This window comes from Chlamydotis macqueenii, chromosome W (genome assembly GCF_036417535.1).
Source record: "Chlamydotis macqueenii isolate bChlMac1 chromosome W, bChlMac1.mat, whole genome shotgun sequence".
Classification (NCBI taxonomy): Eukaryota; Metazoa; Chordata; class Aves; order Otidiformes; family Otididae; genus Chlamydotis; species Chlamydotis macqueenii.
Genome location: NC_141592.1, coordinates 45,336,186 through 45,362,209, shown reverse-complemented (window position 1 = coordinate 45,362,209; position 26,024 = coordinate 45,336,186). Strand labels below are relative to the sequence as shown.

General features: G+C 46.4%; 1 protein-coding gene and 1 pseudogene across 1 annotated transcript; both read left to right on the top strand.

The window, feature by feature from the left end:
- Positions 1-16,541: 16,541 nt before the first annotated feature.
- Positions 16,542-17,388, top strand: LOC147596742 (syncytin-2-like). The gene is given in 2 exon segments (XM_086769631.1): positions 16,542-17,075; positions 17,077-17,388. Coding segments are annotated over 2 exon segments (846 nt in total).
- Positions 17,389-18,427: 1,039 nt separating this feature from the next.
- Positions 18,428-26,024, top strand: part of LOC147596740 (NAD(P) transhydrogenase, mitochondrial-like) — a 99,573-nt pseudogene continuing 91,976 nt past the window's right edge.

The following is a 26,024-nucleotide window of genomic DNA, read 5'->3' as shown; positions in this document are numbered from 1 at the left end:
GATTTGCTACCGAAGTATTAGAACTGAGCCAAGATTTGGCTTATAAAGCACTTGCTAGGGTGCACGATGAAAAGTCCGGACCTGCCTTTACATCAGTAAGGCAAGGTCCCACAGAACCATATGGGAAATTTATTGATCGGTTGCACGCTGCAATAATGGGTCACCCTGATCTGGATGATGACATGAAAGCAAAGTTCTTAGATATGCTTGCCTTTAATAATGCTAATGAAAAAACTAAGAGAGTCCTTAGTGTGCTGCCAAAAGGATCTAGTACAGGGCAACTGCTGGAAACTGCCGAGCGAATGGTAGAAGAAGAAAAGGCTACAGTCATGGCTGCTGTCGTAGGTGCAGCAGTTAAACCCTTGGTACCAAAAAAGCAGGCAAAGAGAAAGGACAAGAGGTGTTTTAGTTGTGGCAAATTGGGTCATTTCACTAAGGATTGTTTGCGATTGGGAAACAGGGCACGTAGCGCGTTCCACCCACGCGCAACGACACAAGTACAGGGTGCTTGGACCGCTGCGCGGCCGCCACAGTCGGCAGTGCCGGAGTGGACTTGGCAACAGCAGTAGATGTGACATTAACAACTTCAGAGGTTCAACTAGTTGATTCTGATCAGCAAGGACCGTTAGGGCATGGGTTAAGTGCATTACTTATAGGCCGTTCATCAGTGTCTCGAAAAGGCATATTTATAGTGCCTGGAATCATTGATGCAGATTATTGCGGGACTATAAAGATTATGGTGTATACACTAACACCACCCCTTACCATACCAGCACAATCAAAGATAGCACAATTGGTACCATTTCATGCATGTGTTCCTCGGGCGCACTCGGTCGTCCGCGGCCGGGGAGGCTTTGGGTCCACCGGCGCGCCAAGTGTCTTATTGGCAATCGATATCGCCAGGGGAAAGCCAAAAGAAAAGGTCACAATTAAACATCCAAATGGACAATCCTTGGCGCTGTCGATGCTAATTGACACGGGTGCAGATGTTACCATTATTCCTGCAACAAAGTGGCCCTGTAATTGGCCATTGGTACCGGCAGTTACTACTGTGGTAGGGGTGGGAGGCGCACAGCGCACGATGATCAGTAAATCAATAGTGTCATTTAATTTTCAAGATGGTACAGTAGTTACCACGAGGCCGTATGTAATGCACATGCCTATAGCTCTTTTAGGTCGAGACGTGCTGTCCCAAATGAAAGCCCAGCTTGTAACCCAGCCTTTTTAGGGGCGGCCATGGTCAAGCAGCCTGTTTTAAAACTCACCTGGACGACGGCAACCCCAGTGTGGGTAGACCAATGGCCGCTAAAGCAGGATAGGCTGCAAATATTACAGAACCTAGTACATGAGCAATTGGAAGCAGGTCATATTGTGCCATCTATAAGCCCTTGGAACACCCCCGTTTTTACTATTCCAAAGAAATCGGGTAGATGGCGACTGCTGCATGATTTACGTGCAGTAAACGCTGTCATGCAGGATATGGGAACTTTACAGTCGGGATTACCTTCCCCTGTAATGATCCCTGAAAATTGGGATTTACTTATTATTGATTTAAAAGATTGTTTTTTCACCATTCCTTTACATCCAGATGACGCAGAAAAATTTGCTTTCACGGTACCAGCAGTTAACAAGCAGGAACCTGTTAAAAGGTATCAATGGGTGGTGCTACCCCAAGGCATGAAAAATTCCCCCACAATGTGTCAGAATTTTGTCGCATGGGCTCTGCAGCCATTTCGGCAAGAGCATCAGTCTTTGTTAATCTATCATTATATGGATGACATCTTAATAGCAGGCGAAAAAATGAATGCAGAAAAAATATTACAAGAGTTAATAAAAACTTTAGAGCCAAAAGGACTAAAAATTGCCCCTGAAAAAGTACAGCGTCAAGGCCCATGGCAATATTTAGGCTGGGTAATTACTGGAAGCACGGTGCGACCGCAAAAAATACAAATTCATACAGACATTAAGAACCTCTCAGATGTTCAGAAATTGTTGGGAGACATACAGTGGGTAAGATCCATCACTGGAATCACTAATGATGATTTAGCTCCTTTAATGCCCCTTTTGGGAACTACGACCAAACCAAATGAACGGCGAACTTTATCAGTAGAACAGAAACAGGTGTTAGACCAGATTGTAGAAAAAATTCTAACAGCTACCACACAAAGAAAAATTAATGATTTACCTTTACAGTTTTTGATTGTTAATTCGTCACCAAAGCGACAACATTTAATAGGGCTCATAGTGCAAGCAGAAGAACAGCACATTAGAATTTTGGAATGGGTATTTCTATCTTACCAACCCAAAAACACAGTTTGTACAAGGGTCGAGCTGTTAGCTAACATGATTATAAAAGGCAGAAGAAGGATTTTGGAACTGTCAGCTCAAGAACCTACAAGGCTATTTGTACCTTGTCCTGGTTCTGGCCAGGATAGAGTTAATATTTACCTGAGCTGGGTGGAGAACTGAAGCTGGTAGCCCCTATGGCTGGGATAGTTAACTAATTAGCTAACAGCTGGAGTTAATTTACCCAAATTAGCCAAAGGGCTATTCCATCCCATCTGACATCATGCTCAGTATATAAGTGAGGAGGGTGCTGAAGGGAGGCTCTCCTAGTTGGAAGAGACTGGATGTAGAGATCTGTTGTGAGCTATTATACTGTATTTGTGTTCCATCACTCTATTGTTTTCTTGTCATTACTGTTAAATTTACTTTTTGTTTAATCTCAACCCGCGTGTTTGGTTTTTTTTTGTTTGTCAAATCTCCTCCTATTCTCTCGGAGAGTGGGGGGAGTGAGAGAGAGACTGCGTAGTCTGGTCCCCATTGGGGCTGAACTACGACAGTTATTTTGGCGCCCAACGTGGGGCTCGAAGGGTTGAGATAATAACAGATCTGACTTTCTTTATTGCTTGAAACAAATTTGTTTATATGTGCTTGTTGTATTGGTTGTCAGTTATTGGTCATGATGTTGCAGTGGTTGGTTATGTTGTTGTATTGTCTACGCTCCTATATGTACTATGTGTTCCCAGTGGTGGTGTTTATCACCTCAGGGAAAATGATGAGAATTATCCTTCTGTTATACTATGCCATATACATCTATGACATGGTGACATCAATGGCCTTAGAGATAAATTGGTATTCCTATGTGGACAGCTTCCCGAATTCTTTCACTTCCAGGGTAGTTAAGCCACTTTTTGAGAACTTTAAAGATCTGGGGGATATTCAAGCCACTATGATGTTGTTGTTATGTATCTTGAATGTGTGCCAAGTCTTGTCTAGAGCTGCAAACCCACTTTTTGGGAATCTCCTCCTGAGATTTACCCTAAGGCAAGATACTAATACGTGGCATGGTGTGAGGGAGAACAAACTGACCTGCAATGTAGGTACTCAAACCCCAGCAACAGGCATTGCAGCTGAATCAGAGGGTGAACCTGTGCTAGTTTCAGTTGCCCCTGTATCCAAGAAGACTTGGAAGCGGAAGTCAGCTCGTTTAGTGAGGGAAGAAGAAGCCCCTTTTAGGACGGAGCAGGAGGAAGAAGAGGAAGGTTTATTTGCTACATGCCTAGGAAGAACTCGGCAGGCAGGCTCTTCCTCAGGGGAAGAACTCCTAAAGGAGACAGTGAGCACCAGATTTCTATCCCTGAGCGAGCTGCGAGACATGCGAAAAGATTTTAGCCGTCATCCTGGGGAGCACATTATCAGCTGGCTGCTGCGGTGCTGGGATAATGGGGCCAATAGCTTGGAATTAGAAGGCAGAGAAGCTAGGCAACTGGGATCCATTTCTAGAGAAGCAAGCATTGACAAAGCAGTTGGAAAAGGGACACAAGCCCTCAGCCTCTGGAGGCGACTCCTGTCAGGTGTGAAGGAGAGGTATCCTTTCAAGGAGGATATAATGTGTCATCCAGGCAAGTGGGCTACCATGGAGAAGGGTATCCAGTACCTGAGGGAATTAGCTGTGCTGGAGATTATTTATGATGACCTGGACAATGATCAGTTACCTAAGGATCCAGATGAAGTCAGGTGCACACGACAAATGTGGCGGAAGTTTGTTCGAAGTGCACCATCATCATATGCCAACTCATTGGCAGTTATGACCTGGAAAGATGGAGAGGAAGAAACAGTGGATGAACTGGCTGGCCGACTCCGGCAGTACGAGGAAAGCCTGTCTTCCTCCCTAAGGGCCTGTGTCTCGGCTGTGGAGAAACTATCCCAGGAGTTCCAGCAATTCAAAGCAGATATGTCCCATTCCCCACCGGTACGGGCCAATATTTCAGCTATTAGGAGTAAACGTTTCCCTGCTCAAGAGAGATGGTTTACGCGGCGAGGTACCCTGTGGTTTACCTTGCGTGACCAAGGAGAGGACATGAGGGAGTGGGATGGGAAGCCTACCTCTGCCCTAGAGGCGCGGGTACGTGAGTTGCGTGGAAAAACCATTGCAAATAGAAGTTCTCCCCGGAAAATTGTTGCACCAGTCTCCAATAGGGAGCGTAGAAGGAATAGCTTTAGTTCTGACCCTCTTGAAGGGACCTCTCATGCATATTTAAAAGAAATGAACAATGAATACTGTGGCCAGGATTAGAGGGGCCCTGCCTCCAGCCAGGTGGAGGAGAGGGATAACAGAGTTTATTGGACTGTGTGGATCCGATGGCCTGGCACGTCAGACCCACAAGAGTACAAAGCTCTAGTGGATACTGGTGCACAATGTACCTTGATGCCATCAAGATATAACGGGGCAGAACCCATTTGTATTTCTGGAGTGACAGGAGGATCCCAACAGCTATCTGTATTGGAGGCTGAAGTGAGCCTGACAGGGAATGAGTGGCAAAAGCACCCCATAGTGACTGGCCCAGATGCTCCATGCATTCTTGGTATAGATTACCTCAGAAGGGGGTATTTCAAGGACCCAAAAGGGTATCGGTGGGCTTTTGGTGTAGGTGCTTTGGAGATGGAGGAAATTATACAGTTGTCCACCTTGCCTGGTCTGTCAGAGGATCCTTCTGTTGTGGGGTTGCTGAAGGTTGAAGAACAACAGGTGCCAATTGCTACCACAACTGTGCACCGGCGGCAGTATCGCACCAACCGAGACTCCCTGATCCCCATCCATAAGCTGATTCATCAGCTGGAGAGCCAGGGAGTGATCAGCAAGTCCCACTCACCTTTTAACAGTCCCATATGGCCAGTGAGAAAATCAAGTGGAGAGTGGAGGTTAACAGTGGACTATCGTGGCCTGAATGAGGTAACACCACCACTCAGTGCTGCTGTGCCAGACATGTTAGAACTTCAGTATGAACTGGAATCCAAGGCAGCCAAGTGGTATGCCACCATTGATATTGCCAATGCGTTCTTTTCAATCCCATTGGCACCAGAATGCAGGCCGCAGTTTGCTTTCACTTGGAGGGGCGTCCAGTACACTTGGAATCGACTGCCCCAGGGGTGGAAACACAGCCCCACCATCTGCCATGGGCTGATCCAGACTGCACTGGAAAAGGGTGGCGCTCCAGAGCACCTGCAGTACATTGATGACATCATCGTATGGGGCAACACAGCAGCAGAAGCTTTTCAAAAAGGGGAGAAAATAATTAAAATCCTCCTGAAAGCTGGGCTTGCCATAAAACGATGTAAGGTGAAAGGACCTGCAAGAGAGATACAGTTTTTGGGGATAAAATGGCAAGATGGGCGTCGTCAGATTCCAATAGATATAGTCAACAAAATAACAGCTATGGCTGCACCGACTGACAAAAAGGAAACGCAAGCTTTCCTGGGCGTTGTGGGTTTCTGGAGGATGCATATTCCAAATTATAGTATGATTGTAAGCCCTCTGTATAAAGTCACCCGAAAGAAGAATGATTTTAAATGGGGCCCTGAACAACAGCAGGCTTTTGAACAAATTAAACAAGAAATTGTTCACGCGGTGGCTCTCGGGCCAGTCCGGACAGGGCAAGAGGTAAGAAATGTGCTCTACTCCGCAGCTGGGGAGAATGGCCCTACCTGGAGTCTCTGGCAGAAAGCACCAGGGGAAACTCGTGGTCGACCCCTTGGGTTTTGGAGCCGGGGATATAAAGGATCTGAGGCCTGCTATACTCCAACCGAAAAAGAGATACTGGCAGCATATGAAGGAGTTCGAGCTGCTTCAGAAGTGATTGGTACTGAAGCACAGCTCATCCTGGCACCCCGACTGCCAGTGCTGGGCTGGATGTTCAAAGGAAGGGTCCCCTCTGCGCATCATGCAACGGATGCTACATGGAGCAAGTGGGTTGCACTACTTACACAGCGGGCCCGAATAGGAAACCCCAATCGCCCAGGCATATTAGAAGTAATTACAGACTGGCCAGAAGGCAAAGATTTTGGAAAACCACCAGAGGAAGAGGTAACGCGTGCTGAAGAGGCCCCACCATATAACAACCTCCCAGAAAATGAGAAGCGGTATGCCCTATTTACTGATGGGTCCTGTCGTATTGTAGGAAAACATCGGAAGTGGAAAGCTGCTGTGTGGAGTCCTACACGACGAGTTGCAGAAGCCACTGAAGGCCAAGGTGAATCGAGTCAGTTTGCGGAGGTGAAGGCCATCCAGCTGGCTTTAAACATTGCTGAACGGGAAAAATGGCCTGTGCTCTATCTCTACACTGACTCATGGATGGTGGCAAACGCTCTGTGGGGATGGTTAAAGCAATGGAAGCAGAGCAACTGGCAGCGTCGGGGCAAACCTATCTGGGCTGCCACTCTGTGGCAAGATATTGCTGCCCGGTTAGAGCATCTGGTTGTAAAAGTACGTCACGTAGATGCCCACGTACCCAAGAGTCGGGCCACTGAAGAACATCAAAACAACCAGCAAGTGGATCAAGCTGCTAAAATTGAAGTGGCTCAGGTGGATCTGGACTGGCAGCATAAGGGTGAACTATTTTTAGCTCGGTGGGCCCATGATACCTCAGGCCATCAGGGGAGAGATGCAACATACAAATGGGCTCGTGATCGAGGGGTGGATTTAACCATGGACACTATTGCACAGGTTATCCTTGAATGTGAAATATGTGCTGCAATCAAACAAGCCAAGCGGTTAAAGCCTCTGTGGTATGGAGGACGATGGCTGAAGTATAAATATGGAGAGGCCTGGCAAATTGATTACATTACACTCCCACAAACTCGCCAAGGCAAGCGCTATGTGCTTACAATGGTGGAAGCAACCACTGGATGGCTGGAAACATATCCTGTACCCCATGCCACTGCCCGAAACACCATCCTGGGCCTTGAGAAACAAGTCTTATGGCGACATGGCACTCCAGAAAGAATTGAATCAGACAATGGTACCCACTTCCGAAACAATCTCATAGATACCTGGGCCAGAGAGCATGGCATCGAGTGGGTATACCACATCCCCTATCACGCACCAGCCTCTGGAAAAATTGAAAGGTATAATGGGCTGCTGAAAACAACTCTGAAAGCAATGGGTGGTGGAACCTTCAAAAATTGGGATAAACATTTAGCAAAAGCCACTTGGCTAGTCAACACTCGGGGGTCCACCAATCGAGCTGGCCCTGCCCAATCTGAACTTCTACATACTGTAGAAGGGGATAAAGTCCCTGTGGTGCATGTAAGGAATATACTGGGGAAGACAGTCTGGGTCATTTCTCCCTTGGGCAAAGGCAAACCCATGCATGGGATTGCTTTTGCTCAAGGACCTGGGTGTACTTGGTGGGTAATGCAGGAGGATGGGAAAGTCCGATGTGTACCTCAAGGAGATCTAATTTTAGGTGAAAAGAGCCAATAATTTGAAGTGCTTGATGTCAGTTACTATACAGTACTGTATGTCATTATCTAGCTATTATGTGTCCCTCCTTGCTTCTTCCTGCTCCACGCCCTGAGATACTTATGTTGTGTCAAAAGTATTATAGTAAAATCGTTTATACCAACAAAGAATGAACTTTAATAAAATAGGAAAAATTGCAGCAGTGATGCAACCAGAACTGGCTCTTGCTACTAGCACCTGCCAACAGATCTTCAGTCTCCGGACTATGAACTTGCTAAGTCACTTGCACCAGACAGACTACCTGAGGAAACACTGTGTCATCTGTCCTATGCTGAGAGCCTGTTATGACAGATGGAGCCCAAAGTTATGGACTGGATAAACTCAACAGACCTTTTGAAAGGATGGACCATGGACTAAGAGAGTTACATCTGTGTGTCTGCATACAAGTAGATAAAAGGAAGGAAAATTTGATGATTAATTGGAAAGTGTAGAATCTGGGCATGATGTAGATGGTATGGAATAAGGGGTGGATAATGTCCTGGTTCTGGCCAGGATAGAGTTAATATTTACCTGAGCTGGGTGGAGAACTGAAGCTGGTAGCCCCTATGGCTGGGATAGTTAACTAATTAGCTAACAGCTGGAGTTAATTTACCCAAATTAGCCAAAGGGCTATTCCATCCCATCTGACATCATGCTCAGTATATAAGTGAGGAGGGTGCTGAAGGGAGGCTCTCCTAGTTGGAAGAGACTGGATGTAGAGATCTGTTGTGAGCTATTATACTGTATTTGTGTTCCATCACTCTATTGTTTTCTTGTCATTACTGTTAAATTTACTTTTTGTTTAATCTCAACCCGCGTGTTTGGTTTTTTTTTGTTTGTCAAATCTCCTCCTATTCTCTCGGAGAGTGGGGGGAGTGAGAGAGAGACTGCGTAGTCTGGTCCCCATTGGGGCTGAACTACGACATACCTATAGCTCAAAATTATTTGGACTGGCTGTTAGCAACTTCAGAGATGCTTCAAGTCGCTTTAGCTGACTACCCAGGTGCTGTAACTAATCATTATCCTTCAGCCAAACTTTTGTCACTGTTGCAAAATCAAGACTTTGAAGAAGCCCCTCGCAGGTCGGAAGTACCAGTAGAAGGACTCACAGTATTTACAGATGCTGGGAGGAAATCTAAACGAGCTGCCATCGCTTGGTACAGTAATAACCAATGGAATCATCAAATTCTTACAGGTTACATCACGGACTCCCTGCAGACGCTTGAACTGAGAGCAGTGGTGTGGGCCTTTCAACAGTGGCACGATGAGCCTCTAAATGTTGTTTCAGATTCATTATATGTGGTGGGCACGACACAGCGTTTAGAACGTGCCATGATAAAAACAGTAAAAAATAATACTTTGTATATGTTATTGATGCAGCTGTTGTTTTTGCTAAATCAACGCAGAGAACCTTATTTTATAACACACATTCGCAGTCATCAGTTTAACCAAGGCTTGTCTATAGGAAACAACATAGTAGACAAGCTAGTCGCTGCTGCATGGAAAAATCAAACGGTTAACCTGTTTGAGCAGGCTCGTTTATCTCATAATTTCTTACATCAATCTGCTAAAGTGCTAGCGAAACAATTTGATTTAAAATTCTCAGATGCTCGAGGAATAGTGCAGTCCTGCCCTGCTTGTCAAAAATCAGGAGTTGGTCTAGGCCTTGGGGTCAACCCTCGAGGTTTAGGTGCCTTGCAATTATGGCAAATGGATGTTACTCATATTGCAGAATTCGGACGTCAGAAGTATGTGCATGTCAGTATTGACACTTACTCGCATGCGATATGGGCCACTGCTCAAACAGGGGAAACAGCCAAACATGTTCTGAAGCATATGCATGCTGCCATTGCCGCACTAGGAGCTCCTCAAGAAATCAAAACTGACAATGGCCCTGCATATGTTTCACAAACGTTTGTACGCTTTTGCCAACTATGGGGTATTCGCAGAATAACAGGTATTCCTCACTCCCCTACAGGCCAAGCCATTGTAGAGCGTGCACATGCCACCTTAAAATCGCTTTTGCAAAAACAAAAAGGGGGAGAGCCGGCACCCTCTGAAAGGCTTGCAAAAGCGCTTTATGTGCTAAATTATCTGAGATTAACAGGAGACCGTGAATCTCCTCCAATTGTAATTCATCATATGTCATTGCAATCTGGACTGCAGAAAAGTGATTCGGTGAAGGTGCAATACCGGGATTTAAAAACTGGGGAATGGAGAGGTCCGGCAGAAGTGAAAATGACCGGTCGAGGTTATGTTTGTGTTTTGACAGACGAAGGACCACGATGGGTTCCAAGTCGATGGGTGAAACCTTGGAAGGAAGACCTGGGACAGCAGGATGCATCATCATCATCCTCCTGATGCTGGTAACTGGGTGTGTTGGTGAGACTGTAGACTTACATCGTATTGACCCCAGACCAAACATGTGGCTGACATTTGCCAACATTACAAACCAATCATCGTTTTGTGTGTCAATGGCTACTCCTGCTGATCCTTTTCGTACGTGTCTGATTGGTACTCCCTATTGGAATCCGGATGACTGGAAAGGATGGGTCAATAATCACACTGTTTTGAATGAGACTGTGGTGAATCAAACATGCCACGCAAAGATGGAGTGTGCCAGCCTCCGCCCTGGACAGAAACCGGTGTGTTGTTCTGGGAATAGCAATCAAATTGGAATAGCTGCAGCATTGGTGATTAGGCATTTAAATCACAGTTTGCCTTGGGATCCACAAGAATTAGATCTAATGGGATCCTTAAATGGTTCAGGGTCTTGTTTTATGCTGGGAGGTCCCCTTTTTACAGAAAAGGGGGTAAGTACAGCATGGAACAGGAACCAATGGACTGATGTAACTAGTAAAATGACTGACGCCCAAGGAAAACCTGTGTATACTTATCAAAACAGCTCAGGAGATTATTGTAATGGAGCAGTGGGAGCAGAAATCAAAGGTTCAAAGATGCCTCTTTGGGTGAATGACACGGCCAAGGCCATACCCCCGGGATACTTTTTAATTTGTGGGGATCGGGCCTGGTCAGGAGTGCCAAAAGGGGCTATAGGAGGACCATGTTATTTTGGAAAATTGATAATGTTTGCTCCATCTATGAAAGTATTGCGAAATCGTACTCGAGCAAGGAGATCACTAAAAGTATTAGCTCCCAACTGTGACGGCAATTTAACCCTAATGGGTACAGCTGAGCGGATAGCATTATCTATATTTGTTCCTTGGGCGGCATCTGCAAAAGCTTTAGCTAGCTTAAATAGATTAGCTTGTTGGGCACAAAAGCAAATGAATTTAACCTCTAGCATGTTATCGGGATTGTTAGAAGACATGGATAGTATGCGTCATGCTATTTTGCAGAATCGGGCAGCCGTTGATTTTTTGTTATTAGCGCATGGACATGGATGTGAAGATTTTGAAGGTATGTGTTGCATGAATATTTCTGATCACTCTAAATCAATACACTATCAGTTGGCAGAGTTACGCCGGAACATGCATGCAATACAGGTGGAAAATGGACTTTCGGACTGGCTAAAATCATTGGGAGTCACAGGTTGGCTAAAAGATTTGATAGTACATGGGCTGGTAATATTAGTGGCTTTGCTGTTGGCACTAATGATATTGGGGTGTATTTTAAAATGCTTTGCGAAAGTTATGGAACGTATGATGACTGGGGTCTGGATTGTTCAAAAACAAAAAGGGGGATTTGTTGGATACCTGGAGAGCCAGGGGCACTTAGTGAACAATCCAGACCGAATGGAATTGTTGTGTTTTTGAGTAGCAGGCCTCAAGGACATCGATAAGACCGTTTGTGAGAAAGTACTGAAGCTGCCTGTAAGAAAAATACTGAAGCCACCTGCGAGAAAATAATGAGGCCGCCTGTGAGAAAGTAATGAAGCTTCCTGTGAGAAAGTAAACGAAGCAACCTTGAGAAGAAGGAAAACAGCTGGCATACGTGACTGGGGGCTGAACGTGATACAGGGTGCAGGTGGAGAGAGCTGTGCGCGTGAACATAGAGACTTAACGAATCATACTTTAGCTAGGAGCGCGTGCATGATATAGTTAACCAATTAGTAGAGAGCTTGCGCATGATACGGAATTAGAAGGGCTATATTAACCGGGATGTATCAACAATAAATTGGCATTTGCTTGATCATATTGGTCGTCAGCAGTGTCCGTTTCTTCCGCGTCAACAGAATGGATATCCAGGGGGATGGAAAAAGCAATTCCCAAAACAATAAATTGGGCAATGTTATATGCGGTCAGACAGGGTCCTTCTGAAACGCCCTCTGAGTTCCTAGACAGAATAAGAGATGTGATGCGCCGACACACATCTCTAGATCCAAATTTGGAAGTGGGCGCACAGCAACTAATATCCCTCTTTTTGGGACAATCACAAGGGGATATTAGGCACAAATTGCGAAAAATAAGACCTCCTGAAAATAGAAATTTAGAAAAGTTATTAGAAGAAGCATGGAGAATATTTAGCAATCGAGAGGAAAGTTACCGGCAAGACCAGAAGAAAATATTAGTGGTGATAGGAGAAAATGAAAACCGGAAATTTAAAGTTAAACCAATGCATGGGCTGACGCCTTTGGGCAAGAACCAATGTGCAATATGTAAAAAGACCGGACATTGGAAGAACGAGTGCCCTGAGCGCCAAAGGAATGCTAGATGGCGCAACAATCAAGGGAAGACACTCGCTCCCGTAGATAGAGAAAATTGACTAGCCGACCCCTTAGTAAAAATAAAGCTAGGGGAAAACCAAGAAGAAGTAGAATTCTTAATAGATATGGGGGCAACATACTCGGTTTTGAATCAAGCTTTGATGCCTCTGGGAAATGATTATGTTATGGTAAAAGGGGCGACTGGCCAAAGTGAAAAGGCATATTTTTGTAAGCCTCTAGAATACAAACTGGGAAAACAATATGGCATCCACAAATTCTTATATATGCCCAACTCCCCAAAAGCACTTTTGGGAAGAGATTTGTTGGAACAATTGGGAGCAAAAATCACATTTGAAAAAGGAGAAATTACTCTGGAGGTAGAAGATCAACAATATGTTCAGATATTAAGTCTAACCCTAACTAGTCTCCCCTCAGAAGGAAAAATTAATGAGGAAATCCTGAACGAGGTGTATCCAGGAGTATGGGCTACCGATGTACCTGGAAGAGTGAAAACTGCTCCACCCGTTGAAGTTAAAATTAAGGAAGGCCAACGACCGGTAAGAATTAAACAATATCCCCTAAAGAAGGAAGATAGGGAAGGAATCCGGCCGGTGATAGAAAAATTTCTACAGTTAGGACTATTAAAGGAGTGTGAGTCTGAATTCAATACCCCTATATTACCTGTTCGGAAACCCGATGGGTCATATCGGGTGGTCCAAGACTTACGGGCAGTGAATAAGATAACTGAAGACCTCTACCCAGTAGTGGCCAATCCATATACCCTGCTGACTGTGTTGACACCTGAACTAATTTGGTTTACTGTTTTAGATTTGAAGGATGCTTTCTTTTGCCTCCCTCTCCACGAAGCCAGTAAAAAATTGTTTGCATTCGAATGGGAAAATCCTAAAAGTGGTCGGAAGACCCAGCTCACTTGGACGGTGTTGCCGCAAGGATTTAAGAACAGTCCTACCATCTTCGGCAATCAGCTTGCAAAAGACCTGGAATCCTGGGAAGCCCCGTCTGAGGAAGGAAAATTGTTGCAGTATGTGGATGACATCCTGATTGCTACCAACACAGAGGAAGACTGTATGGCATGGACGGTGAGTCTGTTGAATTTCTTAGGACTCCAAGGATACCGGGTGTCCAAGAAAAAGGCCCAGGTAAGGCAGCGCAAAGTGAATTATTTGGGTTATGAAATTAGTGCGGGACAAAGAACTTTGGGACAGGCCCGCAAAGAGGCAATATGCCAAACTCAAAAACCTCAGACAGTAAAGGAGTTGCGGACTTTTCTGGGAATGACGGGGTGGTGCCGATTGTGGATCTATAATTATGGACTGCTTGTTAAACCACTGTATGCACTGACAGCCACCGAGCAGAAGTATCTTGAGTGGAACAAGGAGACTGAACGAGCCTTTGAGCTACTGAAGAAGGCTTTGATGTCAGCGCCAGCCTTAGGACTCCCAGATGTGAGTAAGCCGTTTCTTCTTTTCTCCCATGAGAAGCAGGGCATTGCCCTGGGAATATTGGCACAAGATCTGGGTCCATATCGACGGGCAGTTGCCTATCTCTCTAAGCAGTTAGACACCACTGCAAAGGGTTGGCCTGGATGCCTACAGGCGGTTGCAGCCGTGATATTAACCATACAGGAAGCGCGAAAGTTTACCCTGGGCCAGAAAATGACTGTTTTGGTGTCCCATGCAGTATCAGCAGTACTGGAAGCAAAGGGTGGGCACTGGCTCTCTCCACAAAGATTCCTGAGATATCAAACTGTATTGGTAGAACAGGATGACGTGGAAATTATAGTCACTAACATTGTCAACCCAGATTCTTTTCTTAGCGGGAACACAGGAGAACCAGTGCACCATGACTGTTTGGAAACCATCGAAGCAACATACGCAAGCCGCCCGGACCTGAGGGACAGCCCTATGGAAAACGGGGAAAACTGGTTTACAGACGGGAGCAGTTATGTCTTAAATGGCAACCGACATGCGGGATATGCCATCACCACCAGTCAAGAGGTAATAGAATCAGGGCCTTTGCCCATGAACACCTCCGCACAGAAGGCAGAAATAATTGCCCTCACCCGAGCCCTGGAATTGGCCCAGGGCAAGGTTGTGAACATTTATACAGACTCAAAATATGCCTTTGGAGTTGTGCACGCACATGGAGCAATTTGGAAAGAGAGAGGACTATTGACCTCTCAAGGGAAAAATATCAAATATGCAGAAGAGATTCTGAAGCTACTAGAAGCTGTCCAGCTCCCTGAGAAAGTGGCAATTATGCATATTAAGGCACACCAGAGAGTGAGCTCCGATTTGGAAAAAGGGAATGAGCTGGCGGACAGAGAGGCAAAACAAGTGGCCAAAACAAAGGTAAAAACAGAAGGAGCTCTAATTCCTGATAGGCAAATCTCTCTAGAAGGTAAGCCAGAATATACCAAGGAAGATCGGAAACTTATTACAGACTTAGAAGGGTCATATAATGAAGAAGGGTGGGCGTATACCCCACAGGGAAGACTAATTATTCCCTCCTGTTTACTGTGGCACTTGATATGGGAGGAACATAGAAAAAGGCATTGGGGAACAGAGGCTCTGTATAAACATTTGATAAGAGAAATTGTGGCTAGAAATTTATATACCACGGTGAGACAGGTGACTCAACAGTGTGACCTTTGCCTCCAGACTAATCCTAAAAATACTCCCAAACCAGAAATGGGCCAAATTGGGAAAGGCAATGGGCCTGGACAACAATGGCAGGTTGATTTTACAGAACTTCCAAGAAAAGGGGGGTATCGGTATTTACTGGTACTAACCGATACCTTTTCAGGTTGGCCAGAAGCGTTCCCAACCAAAACAGCTAAGGCTCGGGAGGTAACTAAAGTATTGGTACAATAGATAATACCACACTTTGGGGTTCCAGCAACCATATCCTCTGATAGAGGACCACATTTTGTCTCAAAAATAGTACAACAAATTAGCCACCATTTGGGAATAGATTGGCAACTTCATACCCCATATCGCCCCAATCGAGTGGCCAAGTGAAGAAAATGAACCACTTAATCAAACAGCAAATTGTGAAATTGGGACAAGAGGCAAACCTGACATGGCCTCAGTCTCTCTCTTTAGCCCTTTTGCGTATACAAACAAGACCAAGGGCGAGGGAAGGACTGAGGCCCTTTGAAATTTCGTATGGACGACCCTATGAGATACAAAAGGGGATATCCATGCAAATTGGGGACGAAATTATGACTTCCTACATGGTGGCATTGGGCAAACAGATTAATAAAATCAGAAAGCATGTGATTGGGACCCGAGGAAGAGGTCTGGATGAACCTGTGCATGATATACAACCTGGAGATTATGTATATGTAAAGTCTCTTGCAGAAAAAACCCTGGAACTGCAGTGGGAAGGACCATACCAGGTACTCCTCACCTCCTTTACAGCAATCAAGATCAAGGAGCAAAATGCCTGGATACACCACACTAGGGTGAAAAGAGCACCTAAGTCTACATGGAGGGTCACACAAGTACAGCCTCAAAAACTCGTGTTATCGCGGCGTTAACCACTATTACTATTCTGATGAAGGGAGTCAGGGCATGGGAGGATAACACATTTTTGCAACATCATGAAAAGGTCGCTAAGGTCATGAATCTGTCTGATTGCTGGTTGTGCTCTCACTTACCGAGGAACGCGGAAAGTGGACACCCTGTGACAGCTATAATCTTCCCGGACCCCAAACCTGATCACAGCACCCTTTTCAATGACCTAAAAAATATAAGACCGGGGGATCTTGATTGGCAAATAGACCTAAATCTGGGGGATGAAACTCAAAGTATAATGTGTAGCCGAAGGTGTGACAATTTGCGGAATGAAGGTATGGAGTGTGATTCAAACGGATTGAGGCCCGACAATTTTGATTCATGGGTAACAAACTGTAGTTGTAGCTTGGGGCACCTCGATACACGATGTAGCAATGCAACATTTGTAGGACAATACCCCAACTGTACTAAATGCGTTCCGGGATTATTAGACTTCATCTCTCCCATGCCAGCCCCCGCCTCAGAAAATGAAAGCCCCCAGAGGCCACAGACAATGTCAATCGCTAACTGGTGGACGACATGGACTAAAAGCATCACAGTAATCGGGCTCCCCGCTCCGCGTGGCTGGTATTGGATTTGTGGGCGTACAGGGTATAAAGTTTTACCATTGCATTGGGCTGGTCGGTGCACTATGGGGATTATAGTACCAAATATTATTGCTAGAAAAAACCTAACCCACCTCAACACACCAAAATTCCTACGCACATACATGCGATCCATCAGGCACAGACGTGGCAGCAACCCTTTGACAGACAGGCCCACTGGTTTTCATAGCTTTGCGAGGTGGTTTATTCCATGGTTGGGAGTGAGTGAATTAGAGAAGGCACTAGTGAATATTTCAGCTACTATGGAAGCTCTCGGCACCTCGACAAGGGATGCAATCCAGGCCCTCCAAGAGGAAACTTCATCTCTAAGGAAAATGGTCATCCAGAATAGATTAGGTTTGGATATGTTGTTTGCCCAGCAAGGGGGATTGTGTACTGCCATAGGCGAACATTGTTGTACATATGTAGATCAAGAACAAAGGGGTAGAAAAGGACTTGTCAGGAATCTGGGAACAGACTAAAATTTTCCATGAGATAACCAAGGACGACACCACCTGGGGGTTTTCTGACTTCTGGGAGAAACTAACCTCTTGGTTGCCAAACTTAGCATGGTTAAAGCAATTATTTATTGCGGCAATCGTAATCATAGTTCTGATCATAATTCTTTGCATGGTGATTCGATGTGCCTTCTGGTGTTCCCAAAGCACGGGAAATTCCTATAGTAATTGGAAGAAAAACCAATTACGACAGAGACTTGAGTCTAATCAATACTTTGAGACAGTGCTAAATAAATAAATATTATGCCAGAGTTAGGTATAGTAAAGGAATTTACTAATTCTCTAGAAAAGGGGGGACTAAGAGAAGGGGTTAAAGAAACTTTAATAGATATGGCATTTATTGATTATTGCTGTGCATACTAATACATATGATGCTTTATGCTTTACTAACTAGCTATTGTAAAAACTATCCGAGGGGGGGAAGTCTTGCATTCCTCACAAGACAGTTCCTGATAAGAACCGAGGGGCCTTGCTTTGTGCTTTGAAGCGAGAAGGCCTGCACCTCCTCACACGGACAGTTCCTGATAAGAACTAAGGGGCCTCCTTTAAGAACCAGCTAAAACCGACCCTGCGGGTTGGACAAGAACCGAGTCTGCGCGAAAACAAAGGGTTACTAGTGGTGACCAAGAGGAGCAGCTCATCTTCATCCCCACGACCCCCGACGACCACCACCAGGAGACACTGCGCAAGCGCAGATGGGGGGAGTTTATGAAAATGACCCCTTGGGACTAATTTTAATACGAAGCAGGGATAGATCATGCATATGTATAGGTGAATTACCTAACTTCATGTATATGTAACACCTGGATGTAAAAATTCAAAGTGAGTTCCCGCATCAGGCACGCACGATTTTGGAGGGACTACCCCCCGTGCTGCCTGGCGCTGAATAAACATACCTACTTTACAATCTTACAGATTGTGGAGTCTGTTTTCCGCATGTCAGGTGCGTCCTGGGTTGGTTTGCTGGCAAGAGAGCCGGCAAGTGGTGACCCCGACGTGATTCCCCGGGATGGGATCCCGATAGAGGGAGGGTCTGTAAGTTGTCGTGCAGCGACAACCAGTGACCCCCGACGTGTCAGAAGGTAACGCGTGGCCGCGGGGCGGTCGTGGTTTGAGGACAGGTTTGAGTCGTGGCCGCGGGGCGGTCGTGCCTGCCTGCTGTTAGGATGGCATCCATCCAGGATACAGTAAAGGCGTTGGGAAAAGAGGTAAATTGTCCGGGGCATACGGCACCGTTGACGAAGGGCTTCATTAGCAAGCCGGGAGAGGTGATGGACATGGCGCGGTTACAGGTGGCGGGGAAAGAGCCGTCGGAAGGGGAGGGGGGCGAACGGGGTCGAGACGGCGCGGAGGGGACGGGGGGTGGCGCTCCGGTGGTCTGCCCGGTTCGGCCGAGAGCCTCTGACAGTGATAAAGGGGCGATGGAGTTTGGGTGTGCTCCCCCGTGTGTTGCGCCTTGCTTGCCGGGGGGGCCTGGGCCGAGGGGGCGACCCCCCGGATGCGAGGACGCGGGGGTGCCCTCTGTCTCTCCCTCTACCCTGTCGGCTCCACCGCTTGTGGATTCGCGGAGGGGCGATACCGGCTTGCCACCTCTCCCTGAGGCTTCATGGGTTGCGGACAGGGGAGGGGGCAGCGGAGCGGGAGTAGTGGACGCTTTAATCTGCAGGTTCTCGCGGTTGGCAGCAGACGTAGAAAAAAAAAAACACTGAGTAAAGTAGAGGGGTCGGCGCGGAATGCGGGGGCAGCGGCTGAACAGAAAACAGGTAGTGGATTAACGGATTGGACATTGATTGCTAAGAATTGCGTATTGGAAGGGGTATCTCTAGGGCCATCAGATGGAGATGGGGGTATAATGGTGTGCCCAGTGACACAGGGGCAGCAGGGTCGGCAGTGGAGCCCGTTGGATTACAAGTTATTCAGGGAATGGCAGAAGGCGGTGAAGGAGGAAGGTGTTAATGGGGTGGCGGTGTTACCGAAATCCGGAATAAAACTCCTTAACAGCAATGAGAAGTTAAGTAGCAGGCACTTCTTTATTGCAGCGCTGGGCGCACGGGGGATCGCTCCACCTAGCGTGCACACCTGTTCGATCAACAGCGCAGGTTAAATACACATTAATTATACATATTCACTAAATTTTGGAGAAATATTATACATAAACATCAACTTCCCAAGAAATCATTATAATATTCCCCACCCACTTGCGCATGCTCAGTCTTTTGAGTCGAGGGTCTTTTTGTGGTCTTGGTGGTCGTCAGAACGCCCCCTCCTTGAATTAGCTGGTCAAACTCCTCCTTGAAATCTCCATATATGGTCTTGAGAACAGGTCGCATTGCTCCTTGATTTACCTGGCTCCAAAGTGATGGCTCAGGGCCTATTTCTGCAGGTGGTGTTTGGGGGTGTTTGGGACTTACCATTGTTTTAACGACATGCTAGGCTAACTTCTAACAAATGGGTATTATAATATCTCTAAGGTCCCAGTCCCTCTAAGGACAAATAGATTTCATATAAAATTTAACCTATGTGACTACAGTTCTACAGTTAGCAAGAATCACCTCATATTGATATTTAATTTTCAACATTTATATCATGTAACAGTGGCTCGAGCGATCTTGGATGTGATCTGGGCAGCAAACCAGCTTCCTTTTGATTGTAGGCAGCTGGCTAGAGCGGTTTTTACAGCCCCCCAAATGGTGCTGTGGGAGGCTGCGTTAAAGGAGGAAGCGGACAAGGTGGTTTTAGAAGCTTTAGGTCCGAATCACCCCCTGCACGGGATTAGTGTGGAAAGGTCAGGTGACTTCGCTGATCCGGCCGCACAGGCTAATATGCGGGGCAGGGAAATCCACGCCGCCGCGCAGGTGGCACGGGTGGCATTCGCAAAAATGGGTAAATATGAGGGCAAAAGGCAGCTGTACACTCAGGTGAGGCAGGGCATAGGGGAGTCGTATACCTCTTTCTTGGAAAGGCTACAGAAGGCGATTGAGAATTCTGATTTACCAGAGAATGTGAAACCTATAGTGGCAAAAGAGTTAGCTAAACAGAATGCAAATGAGGTAACTCAACAAGTTTTGGCACAATTGCCTGGGGATGCAGGTGTGGCGCAGATGATGAAGCGGGTTATGGAGGCAGAAGCCTTGCAGCAAGCAAAACCGCTCATTGCAGCAGTTTCCGCTATGCGATCACCCCCCGCGGGCCCCACCTGCTCTGGTTGTGGGGGTGTAGGACATTTCAAGGGGCAGTGTCCTTCAGGGACCAATCAGGGGATAGAACTTACAGGTGGCCAGAACAGGAGATGTTTTCGATGTGGGCAGGGCGGACATCTTGTCAAACAGTGTCTGCAGCCACGCTTGGCCAGAGGGCAGTCAGCTGAGCTGGGACCACTGCCGCCGCCGTGGGCGAGCTGTGAGGGGGGCGGGCGGGGAGAGGCTCGGCGGTGGCTGCCCCTCAGGCGAGCCCGGTGCCGGGAGAAACGGTGGGTGGAGGCCAGTTTCTGTCACGGTCGCCGTGGGCGGGCTCGCCCGGTGACTCGGCGGATCCAGGTATATGCTTCAGAGATGTCCAGCAAGCTGAAAAGCCATCCTGCTGAAAATGGAGAGCATCCCAAGAGAAAAACGGAAAACGGAATGGACAGCATGGCTGCCTCAGCCCTTAGCACCTACACCCCAGAAGAAATGGTACAGCAGATGAAAGAGCTCATCACTGAGAGCAATGAGTTAAAAGAAGCCATGAAGTTGCATAACCAAGCTATGAAGGACCGGTACGAGGAACTTTCCATCTGTTGAGAGAAGCAGAAAGAAGAACGAGAATTTTATGAGTTAAAGTTTAAGGAAGTTAAGCAGTGCTTGCTAGACAAGTGCATGGAAAATGAAAAGCTACAACACCACCTTCAGAACTTAAAGGAAAGAGAAGGAGCTGAAATGGAGGGCTGCATGGCTCCTGAGAAGGAAATGAGGCAGCTGATATCCCAGGTGCACCGGCTCCAGGCTGAGAAGGCCAATATGCTAGGCATCATTTCAGATCTGCAGGTCAAGCTGAACATCTCAGCAGAGGATTCCTTTGTGGAGATTGGGATGAACGAAGGAGAAATAAATAGAACTGCAAAGGAACATCAAGAGAATAGTGGTGAAATGACCAGTAACATTGATATCTACGGCAGGAGCAAAACTGCCGACGAATCAAAGAATCTGCAGTCTGAGGAGCTAATTGTAAGCCAACTGCTCTACTGCCTTAGAAATGAAACTCAGAAGAGGGAAGAACTTGAGAAGGAGCTGCAGAATCACAAAGAGAGACTGTCAAAACTGGAGAAGAAAACCAGCAACTGCCTGAAGAGTGGGACACAAACTGAACAGCAAGCAGAGGAGAGTTCAGAGGCTGTTGGCAGTGAAGTAGAAACTCTGAGTTTGCAAGTTTGTGCTCTGTTTAAAGAGCTTCAGGAAGCCCATGAGAAGGTAAAAGAAGCAGAATTGATTCAGAAGCAGCTTCAAGAAAAGTGCCAAGTACTGGAAAGAAAAAGCTCAGCTGCTGCATCAGAACTGGAGGAGAAGCAGCAGCTAATATACACCATCAAGAAGCTGGAACTTCAGGTGGAGAGCATGCAGGCAGAGGTCAAGCTGGAACAAGCCAAGGTACATGAAGAAAAGGCGAGATATAGTAGCCTGCAGGATACAAATAGCAAACTCCTTCCTGAACTCACCAAGGCAATGAAAACCATTGATGGAATGAAACTCAAAGAGCTGCACAGAGTGGATAAAGTTGTGGTGGAACAACTGAATGCAAAGGTGGAGTTGGCAGAACAAGCGCCTGCGGCAAAGCAGCTCCAGATAGATGAAATGAAGCAGATAATTGCTAATTATTTGTTATTGACTGTGCCTTTTGATTTGAAAAACATTTATTTTTTCTATGATGCTTTCAACTTAATTGTCCTGCTGAGGTTTTGGTAATAGATGAGTGGTTTTCCCCAGGTCGAGTCTGTTTTGCCTGTGACGGTGGCTTTAAGGATCTCTTGATGCAGCCGCCGCCAGGCGCGCCCCCCACCAGCCCCCCCCATCCGCAGGGGCGGGGGCAGCTTACCCAAAAACTGCCATGGTTACAGATACTCCCGTCTGAGTTGACCAGTGGCCTTTAGCAACAGAAAAGCTGCACCATTTGAGTGAGTTAGTTGACGAGCGATTACAACTTGGACATATAAAGCCAACAGACAGTTCCTAGAATACACCTGTGTTTGTAATACAGACAAATCGGGTAAATGACGACTCTTACAGGATTTAAGGGCAGTAAATTCAGTAACTGAGGATATGGGACCTTTGCAACAGGGGTTACCATCTCCTTCAAGGTACGAACTTTGTATAAGTGAAAAGATGAATCCCTCAATATTGTCTCCGATTCTGCCTATGTGGTCAATGTAATACAATTGCTTGAGCCAGTACGGTGTCAGTGAAAGCAAACTGACCTTGGGAGAGGGATACAATCATGCTCTCAGGAAGAAAGCCATGGAATGAGAAGGGAAGCTTTAAGATACAAAACATTGTTAGCAGAATTTATGGCTTGTTTCAACAGAGGCTTGCAAAAAAGAAACTAGTCACTGGCCTTGTAGATAAGAAAGTTACTGGAGTTGTTATGTTTGTAATAGGAGAAGAATGCCGTAGTAGAAAATTACTAGAAGGTAGTGAAACTTAGTTTTGCTTAGCAGTCATGAATATGTATAACGTGTGATCAGTAACTTTATTGGCTAAGCTTGTGTGTGGCATGACTGGGTGGTTGCTATCCTTGGCTAAAATCAGAATTGTGATACTAGGCATCATACTAGGTATAATCATTAACATTCCGTGCTTGGTCACCTGCCTACAAAAGTGATACAGAGAATACTACATCAGGGCGCGCACTCCATACGATGTCAGTTCCGACTGTCCATCTCACAGGCTTGGGCTGTAGTGGCAGCCTGTCCAGCATGTCAAGCAGCAAAGCCGAACCAGGCCTTATACTACCCAGGCATTAACCCCGGGGGTATGCTCCGAACCAGGTATGGCAAGTGGATATCACAGAGTATGCGCCATTTGGCTGTCTCAAATACATTCATGTTGTGGTCGACACTTGCTCCCGAGCTCTTTTCGCATGTCCATTCACGATGTCCACAACGCAGAAATCCATCCTACACCGGAACCGGGCTTTTGCCTGCCTAGGGGTACCTCGGGAGATAAAGACCGACAATGGGCCGAATTATCGATCACGGGTATTTTGCCTCTCCCTGCAGACGTGGGGAGTCCGCCATACATTTGGCATTCCTCTGAACAGCACTGGGCAAGCGATTGTAGAACGCGCACACAAAACCCTGAAAGCACAGCAAATGGGCCTAAGAGAGGGGGGAGAGAGGGGTTCGCCAGAGGTCTTAGTCGATCAAGCGCTTGTAGTACTGAGTCATATATCCTTCGCTAACCCCCAATCCGTTTCCCCTATCCAGAACCATTTTTCCTCGCGTCAGCCGCTGTTTGGGGGCAAGGCACTCCCAAAGGTCTGGTACCGCCTGCCAGAAAACCCATGTTGGGAAGGTCCCGCTGATCTGCTAACATGGGGACAAGGGTATGCTTGTATCTCCACAGGTACGGGGACCTGATGGATCCCAGCCTGGTTGGTACAGCTGTGGCTGGAGGATCAGCAGGGTAACCGAGCAGCGCGGCGCTCTCCAGCTCACCCTAGTGGGATTGATCCTGATTGTGAGTCTTCCAATGGCAGTGATAACAACTAATTTCTGGGAGCGGTTCACGAACTGCGCCGACTCTACTCAGGTTTGCATAGTGCGTGGCCTGTTGGGCTCTTGGGAATGCCAACCGCACAGCCCTCGCCATATCTGAACTGGCAACTGCTTTAGCAGCATACGACGAAGGACTGACACAAATGAAGTTGGCATTAGATTATGCCCTTGCGAGGCCTGGCATCGGTTGCAGCGACCTAGAGGGAGTCCTAGGTCTCCAGGGTTACTGCTGTTTGGACTTCAGCAAGAACGCCTCCTCGGCTTTGGAGAAGATGCATGCGCATGCTGCCCAGTCAGTATTCAACGTCAAAGCCCTAAAAGGACTGGGGGTAGTTTCCAGACCTCTTCGGTTTACCTAGATGGCTAAGAAATATTGTGTCTATAGGTTTGAGGATCCTAGCAGTTGCTTTGATAATGCTTTGTTTGTTTCTGTTATTGTTACGTTTCTTGCATGCTATGATTAAGGGGTCACTAGGTGACTATCCATGATCAACTATGTTATGGCGGCATCTGCCCCAGAGTACCAGCCATTAGACCAGGATGATTTAGCATAGAGGGGGGGAATTGTGGGGTAACATTAGCAGGGCTGCATGTATGCAGGAGGGGCGGTCCGTGGTGATTCATGCACTGGACGTGGATGAGTCCACAAGTGCAGGGGGCAGGTGCGTCCATGTACGTGGTGGGCACGGATAAGTCCATGAGTGTAGGGGTAGGTGCGTGGCGGGCATAGATGGGTCCATGGGCACAGGGGGGCGGGTGCGTTCGCGTGCGTAGCGGGTGTACAGGTATTTAACCCTGTATTGCGCAGCATTAAATTGAAGGCTTAGCTTGACGGTATCCGTGTGATGCCCTGCTTTCGCCGGGGCAGGGCTCCGGTGCGTCCTGGATTGGTTTGCTGGCAAGAGAGCCGGCATACCTAAAGAGACAGCAGTAGCAATAGCTTCTTTGACTTGCTTATCACCTTCCACAACTGGAGGTTACAGTCCCTGTCACAGGTATAGCTAAACAGATTCAGACTATATCGGTGTTTACTTCAGTGCAAAGTCTCTGGCTTAGCTCAATGTAACTTCAGCTTCAGGAAGATGCTGTCTTTGTATGTCTTCAGCTTCACCAACATGAGTGTGTTTGCACTAGAGTATCCAAACCACTTGTACCCCGAACTAGGAGTAGCATGAATTGGTTCATTAAACTAAGGAATGTTGTCCTGGACTGAGCTAACTACTTTGGTTTTGCTCCAGTTTTCATTGGCTCAGTTGAGAGCTTATTTTCTGGTTTTTGGCGTTTATTTTTTTGGTACTTGTGAGAAATCTACTAGCAGTTATAGAAAGGTGAGTGATGAGATTTAAAGTAGCAGATTTCCAAGTTTGTTATTTGGTCATGTAAGGGCATAATGCTGCTGTTATTGTGCTCTAGGGAAGCCTGTAGGACTATTGCTGCCATGGTTGCCCTTAATATAAACAGGACTGTGTGTGTATATTGCGAGTCAATCATTGTTTTTGGCTCTGTGATTTTTCTAGGGCTTTTCATGTAATTGCTTAAAAACTGAAATTAGAGTATGTACAACAGAAATAAGTAGATAATTCCATGAAGAATTTATATGAAGTGTTTTTAGCCAGAGGAATATACTCCTGGATATAGCATACTGGCACTGAGATGTGGAAAAGAGCAGCAGTGCAGGACTACTAGTTAGTGTGTCAGAGCATTGCATTAAGAAGCCAGAGTTCATGGAAGCATGCATAAATTTTAGCTGTTAAGTTGTGAGGAGCAATGTTTTAACACAAGCCTCCTTGAGCATGAAGAGTGCGAGCGACAGAGGAACGTACGACAAAGACTCAATATGAGTAATAAGCATAGTTCGATTTATTAGTCCCGGGTGCACATATTTATATTGCTAAGATAAAATATGCCTACTAGTCATTGCGTGATTGGCTTAAGCTCTAATGGTTACATTTGCATATCCCTCCTACTTGCAGTTAGCTAACCTGGAAAGTCCCGTACTTTTCATGTTTTCACTTTCTCAAAGTTGTTTACGATCTTCTTCAAGGTTGCTTCGTTTACTTTCTCACAGGAAGCTTCATTACTTTCTCACAGGCGGCCTCATTATTTTCTCACAGGTGGCTTCAGTACTT